This window comes from Morone saxatilis, unplaced genomic scaffold (assembly GCF_004916995.1).
Source record: "Morone saxatilis isolate NCDOM2014 unplaced genomic scaffold, NCSU_SB_2.0 Contig22, whole genome shotgun sequence".
NCBI classification, from domain to species: Eukaryota; Metazoa; Chordata; class Actinopteri; family Moronidae; genus Morone; species Morone saxatilis.
The window spans coordinates 15,413,673-15,420,775 of NW_023339785.1; the positions used below are offsets into that span (position 1 = coordinate 15,413,673).

General features: G+C 41.2%; 2 protein-coding genes across 6 annotated transcripts in view; one reads left to right on the forward strand and one right to left on the reverse strand.

Moving 5' to 3' along the window:
* The window catches only part of LOC118334113, a 6,327-nt gene extending 4,092 nt beyond the window's left edge, over positions 1–2,235 (forward strand). For all 4 annotated transcript variants that reach the window (XM_035669940.1, XM_035669943.1, XM_035669942.1 and 1 more), the window contains one exon: positions 755–2,235. In XM_035669940.1, coding sequence (XP_035525833.1) covers positions 755–907 — 153 coding nt within the window. In that variant the 3' untranslated portion in view covers positions 908–2,235. The remainder of the gene's footprint in view (positions 1–754) is intronic.
* Positions 2,236–4,013: 1,778 nt separating this feature from the next.
* On the reverse strand, positions 4,014–7,103 carry LOC118333551 (transmembrane protein 109-like; the record flags this gene model as incomplete). 2 transcript variants are annotated; one of them, XM_035669250.1, is given in 4 exon segments in its annotated part: positions 4,014–4,509; positions 4,822–4,924; positions 6,340–6,399; positions 6,810–7,103. In XM_035669250.1, coding segments are annotated over 4 exon segments (756 nt in total). In that variant the 3' UTR covers positions 4,014–4,153.

Sequence of the window (7,103 nt, forward strand, 5' to 3'; positions counted from 1 at the left end):
TCCTCATGGTACCTTTAACACCACGTCTCATTATGTGGCCACTCAGCACCTCCTGTTAGTGGTGTCACTCCATTTATTGTATAGGTTTGTCTTTTTAATTATGCAAAACTAAAAGTTGAAAGTGAGTTTTGCTGTGAGTTTTCAATTTTTCCACCATCTGCCATTTTTTGGTGGAACTCAGAAAGCGACGTGCTGCTTCTGTCCTTTGGACTATAAAGCATTCCACTGATTTCTCATGATATTTGACCCAGCAGCACACAATGTAAAATAAAACTTAAAATCCTCTAAACACCTGTTAATAAAACAATCTTAGTGTAAGGTTGATTTATTAGCTGTGATTTTTTTTGCTTCTGTGCAATTAAAGGACTTAAATTAATTAAAGGAAATAGAAAGTTTATTCTACTATTGCTGCATTCTACTATACAAATTGATTAACCTACGTTACATTGTTCAGTTTTTTACGTCAATATATCAGAATGGTGTTGATTTAACTAAATTGTGAGGCTGTATTCAGTGTTGTTGAATTGAAAGGTATTTGTTGACCGGCTTTACATATGATGAGCGTACTGGGTGGAAAAAAAACACTTCTCATTAAAATCACCTCCACCTGCTACAGTCTCAAAAATGATCACATATCTTTGAAGTTTTAAAAACAAAAACTGAAGATAATAATTTGACATGAATATTCTCCACGCAGCACCTGTAAAACAACAGAAGCTAATATTTGTGCTAATATTTTATCTTTTTCTCTCAGGTTCCAGCTCCAACTGTCCCCTTCCTCTCTGAGCCCGGGCAGCGGTTTGAACTTCAGGGGAACGCCTTTTCTTCTTCTTCTTCTTCTGCCCCACTCAGCTCGGACTCACCTACCTGTTATGTTTATACCTCAGACAAATTAAACCTCCTCTGAAAGCCCGGAGTTTGAAAGGTACACTCAAATGTGTAAACTCACTCTTTAGTGCAACATTAAAGAATTAGTTCAGCATTTTGGGAAATACAAATATTCACCAGTGGCCTCCTGGAGCCTCTGCCGGTTGCCTGGCAACTGGTCCCAGCAAAGAAATAGTCTGGCACAGAAGCCCCCACATAAAACAGCAAATTGTGACTGTTTTGTGGATAAAGAAACAAGTATAACGTTAAATAACAAGCTTTAGAAGTGCTCGTAGGAGAGTGGCATCAATCTTCTCATCTGATTATCTGCAGGAAGCAAATATAACATATTTCATAAAATGTTAGACTATTGTTTTAACATTGACAGTTTTTGTGGGACCTGCACGTCTACTCCTCACACAGCTATAGTATCTGTTCTTCCAGATACTGCAATTTCCACAATGTTTAACTGGGCCAACGTTTATGAGAGTAAGAGTGAAGACAATTTTTTGCATCTGAGTTGGTCCCATTTATTTAATTTTTTTAGGGTCTTCTAAAGCTGCATGTGTCACTAACAGAGTATGAGACTTCGTACCCCAGGATCACAGGTTCAAAGCCATAGGCAAAACAGAAATTTTCACTTAAAAACATGTACTTGAAATTAACAGTGCCTGCATTATGGACAGTAATGTTCTACCTCATGAGTCTCACTTAAAGAGAGGTACAGGTTTTCATAATACTGAGTGAATAACTTTCTCATCCATGCACTTCTGTCAGGGATGCAGCATGTTTTTGTAGACCAGCTTTACTTTTCAGGGAAGAAACAAACACAAAGTAGCCTTATATCTGCAAACTCTCTGTATTTATATATTATATATATCTATGTCTCTCTGTATTTAAAAATAGAAGACATTTCCCTTTCTCTTGGGATTGCTGTAGGTGTTTATATATACTGATATATAGCTAGTGTATTGGGGTGTAGATAAATGTTTTTTAATATAAGATTCATAATATATTGATTGTGTAAAGATATCACGTGCACTGCTGGCCTTTTCTTTGTACATATTTTCAATGGTGGGTGGCACAATGGTATATAAATACCTCTGTGCTGCACTCATGTCAATCCAAGTCTAAACTTGACGACAGCAGCAATGTGTTTCTTTCTCCATTTTATCACTCTCACTCTCAATATAGGATATACTAAACACAACAGGAAGTTAAATATTTATTGATTCAATAGATTGAATCGTAATTTCATTTCATTTAAATTGTTTATTTTTGCATTTCTGTGAGCATCTGGTGTTTGTATGTTAGTGTACTTAGACCTTGTGTCAGGTGTATTAAAGCTAATAAAATCCTCCTGAATGATTTGTTTGTACTTGTTCCACTGTCTTCATGTCCTCACAAACAACATAATTTACTAGTAATTCTGTGACACTGCTACAAGCACCACCCAGCCAACACGTCACCACACAGGCAAAAGCTCATCCAAGCATGTAAATTCTTTCCCACCATACCAACTGGTTCACAGAAGGAAGTCAACTGAGGAGGAGTTAAAATACGGCGACACCTTTTGTGTGTTGTAAAGAAAAACTACAGAGCCGTAAATCTGTTTGTTGTATGAGACAATAACCAATTCTTTGCAGACACATTTGTTACCCTCAGATCCTGAAAACCTCTAACGGTTAATCACATAGGATTACAGTGGATTCATGTCTGCAAGGTGAATTAAAGATGTCTCTGTAAAAAGAAACAAATTAGAAACTAACACCTTTAACTCTAAGAGCGAAAAAACAACATTCAATAACATTTTGAAATGTATCTTCTAATCACATAATTTATCATCTCTAACCAGATTAAATTATAGATAGATTTGGGATCTAAGGTTAGATGTTATACAGGCACCAATTAACTTATTTAATATAATTAAATAAAAGATTTAAATAATCAAATCTTTCAGAACAGAAGTTAACATTATACTTGACATAAACTATTGCACACAGGTATCGAACGTTTTGTTTATATTGAACTATGTTTTGTATGTTAGCATACAGATACCAGCATACAGAAATCTCCCCATGCTGGAGTCTTAATGTTCTTACCAAAGTGAAATATTTCTGTATTTAACAAATACATTAAAGGATCCTCTTATTATTCTGTCTTGTATTCATTTGCTGCTTTAAAATCAATAGTGCCATTTAAACACATCTTCTGTGCGACTGCGACCTTCTCATATTAGGCATTAATAAAATTATCATCAAGTAATCATTTTTCTAATACATTCAGGTCTAAAATCACATGATCATCGCTCTCTATCCTTGTGATGATGCAGAGAGATGGTGACACAATGAGTCCTCCCAGTTAGTTTCACTGTGGATTCTTATCTGGCCCACTTGGCACTCCACCACAGCAAAGTGTAGGAGTGAAGAGAGTTTTGCTGCTGCAGAGTGAGCTAACAGGAGTGATAATTCTGGCACTGGGGTCAGGTTGTTCCACTCGGTTGGAGTGGCAGTGGGGATGAAGATTGTTGGTGTGAACCCGGAGGATCAAAAAAGCTTCCAGCTGACTGAGCAGCAGGGGACCAATCAGGCTCAGGGGACTGAAGAGACGGTCAACGGGTCAGCTATGAACCTTGTTTATCTACAGATGCTGCCCGTCGCTTTCCATGGCGGACGTAATTTCTCTACAGTAGCACAGAAAGTACAAACCAAAAACTGGCGAACTTTAACCATTGACCATTAGATCATTTAATTAATACCGACATTGATGGCACCCAGAGGATACCCTAATGACTTTTTATCTAAAGCCACCATCAGATCAAACTTTCTCTAATACTTTAGATTTATTCCCTGCAGAAACTAATGACATTCCCATCTCATAGTACTAATTAGCAAATGTTACCATGCTGAAATACTAAACTAAGATTGTGAACATGGTAAACATTATACCTGCTAATGTTAGCATTGTCACTGTGAGGATATTAGAGATGCAATTGTGGAAAGGTTTTAACAGAAAGAAGAGAGTCTTCGGTCTGACTTGTGAATCATCTGTGCACAGTAGTCTTGCTATTGCAGCCTTTCAATACCTTTGTGTGTTTATCCTTGTAAAAGTATTCTGTGTGGGCAAAGGCAGACACAAAAAGAGCATTATTGATTAAAAATCCCAGAGACTTTATTTACCATGATAGTTTAACACACACATATAGAAACCATCAATGTTACTATTTTCTTAACCGAGATTAACCTTTGTCCATCTTAACTCCTTTCCCCTCCACCCTCTCCGGTCACTATTCCCCTTTCCTCTTCTCTACTGCTTTCAGCCGGCCCTCCAGGCTGCTCAGCCGGTTGTCCACTACACAAGTCTTTTCAGAGCCCGAAGTGAGCAGAGTCAACAGGACGCATCCCAGCACCAGGCCGCCCAGTCGAACCGCTGTGGTGTCCGCAGCGGCAGTCTTGTCGGTCACAATCAGTCCGAAAAGCCAGAGCGACAAGACGGTTTTCACCACCCAGAAAACTCGCCTCACCACGCAGATGAACAGACGGAGAACGATCGTCAGCACCCAGTAGCCAATGAGGGCCACCAGACCCCACTGGGCGATGGCGGTCACGCCCTCTGGAGTGAAGCGGGGCAACGTCAGTGCAACTGCGGAAGGAGGAAATCCAGCTTAGGCATATTTTAATGAAGAATAAAAGCTTTCTGTAACACAGGAAGCAACAGAGGTAAACACACATTTAAAAAGGAGTGGCAGACAAATTGCCCGGAGGAGAGGCAAGGCTGCATATTTTCACTCGCACTTTTATTGCCACAGATTCTTTCTTCCAGCAGACAGTTTGCAGCGAGCTACACATACAGGGAGGAAAAAGCAAGACATGCAGCGAAGCCTAAACACAGTCAGTAGCTCATACACACACACACACACACACACACACACACACAGGCCATCCTAGTACCCACCGTCGAATCCTGTGACCCTGAGGATCTCTGTGACATAAACAGCGATGACGTTCAGGCCGCTGGCAGCTCCTTCAGCGAGGAATCGAATCACCATCTCTAAAAACTGTGGTGGGGTGGAGGGAGGGTGGAGACATGTTTTTACTTAACACTGTAACAATGAAGAGAGACAACATTCTGATTCTAACCATGCAGTGAAGAGATACAGATCCGTTTACAAAAACAGCTAACCTAGATGTATCCTCATGACTCTAAATGCACAGGTTCATAGAACAGCAAGACTGATATTCACAGTACCTTAAGATAGAAGAAGTGCTGTATTGTTGACTTGGACAAACAGCTGTGCATGCAAGTGACAGCTGGACAGTGCCCCTCTCTATTCCTGTACAGTCTCTGCTCACCACCCCCCCAAAATCACAAACACACACACACACACACACATATATATATACACAGTGCAGCCTCGTCTAGCGAGGTCAAGGGTAGCTCAGTAAGCTGGACGAGTATCTTATCTGCACCTGTTGCTCTACACACTGGCACATACGTGAGGACTGTCCAGCATGTTGGAGCGGGAGTCAAGCATCTGTCACTCCATGTCAATGTGTGTATATCACTCGAAAACACACTTAATCATTTACTGCTCTGTGGTATTATGAGGCTCAGTTTCCCGAACCAAATACACACTTCACTGTTTTAATGAAGACTGTTAATGCCAACAGTCTGGTGTAGCCACAGACCTTTTATAAAAGGTGTGATGCGGCCTGTAAAAGGTAGTTAAAATGGCGTAAGTTTCAGCTCTTTGTTTTCAACAAAGAAAAAGCTGAAAATACAAATCGCATTGTGTCTTTTTGTGAGCTTCCGAACAGACAATACTGTGCTTACTTTTAGTTTACCCGATGCAATGTCATATTAATGCTTAAAAGCTGACTTGAGGATTACATGTGTGCAGTGTGCAGAGCATGCACATCTTAAAAAACCAAACAGAACTTAAACTGAAGGCAAAAGTTAGACAAAGGATCTGCACATTGTACTCATAGCTCCCACTATATTTACAAAGCAACGTTATCAAGCAATGCCTGTCAAAGAAATGTTGTGTAACATTAAAGTTAACTGATGATCTTTAAGTCCGGTGTGCAGATCTTTTGTTTAACTTTTGGCTTAAGGTTATCTGATTTTAAACTGTCTTCAAACATGGGATACGGCTCCATTTCAATTCGGGCACTCATTAAAAGTCGATTTCTCATCCATGGATCATGTACACACCCTATATTTTCCATTCAGAGCTACCAACTGAGTCATGTTGAACAGTTTCAGCATCTTATCACTAGAAGCGGGCCTATATTGTGGCCTCTCATGCAAATAGCACTGTACAGAAACACACGTATGGCTACGGTCATGCTCGTACTCACTGCACTAACTACAGGGTGACATGAGCTAAACAGAGCCACATGAGAGGACTCTGTTTAAGGGACCATGTCAGCCGGGGGCAGGCTAGATGGAGACGCCCAGGAGGTTTCTTACCATGGCCACTGTATAGATGTTCTCCTGACCAAGCAATGACTCAAGAAACAACACTGCACTCTGGGGAAAAGGGAGCCGGGTTGGAAGCAGGGAGACAGAAAAGTGTGTGTGTGTGTGGGTGAGAGAAAGAGAGGGGGATGCATGGATATAAGAAGACATGAAATGAGGGCAGAGAAGATGAGGGGATCAGGGAGGGAGATTAACAAGTTGAGGAGCAAGGGGGAAGAGGAATGTGTGTGAAGGGTGAGGAAATGGATGGAGAGAGATGACAGGAGTTGGAGTTTTAAAAATTAGTGATCAGGTACAGTTATTGATCAAGAATAGTGACACAGTGAAGTTAGAGCAAACACCTAGTAGTCTACAACAGGATATATATTAGGAATAAAAGAGGAAAGTGTAGAGCCACTTCCTGGTGCAGGGAGAGAGAGAAACAGTCTGCTATCAACCGGTGGTGCACCTCCTCTCTGTACCTCAGCAGCTGACCGTATCACGCCGCTTCCCACCACCGACTCCGCGTAACGCTGGACCTCCTGGCAGGTTCCGGTGATCAGAGTACGGAGGGTGACAGCCGGTGGGCTCCCCGCGGTCGGATCGGCCTGCTCGGCTCCAGCCCAGCCCAGCGACCCGAGCACCAGCACACAGATGGAGAGGAATACCCGAGCCATGGCACATCCACCGCGCCCAGAGCCAGACGCACAAAAAGTCATTGTTGGGAGACAATCGTGTAAAAAAAAAAAAAAAAAAAAACTATGTGCACAGGTTAA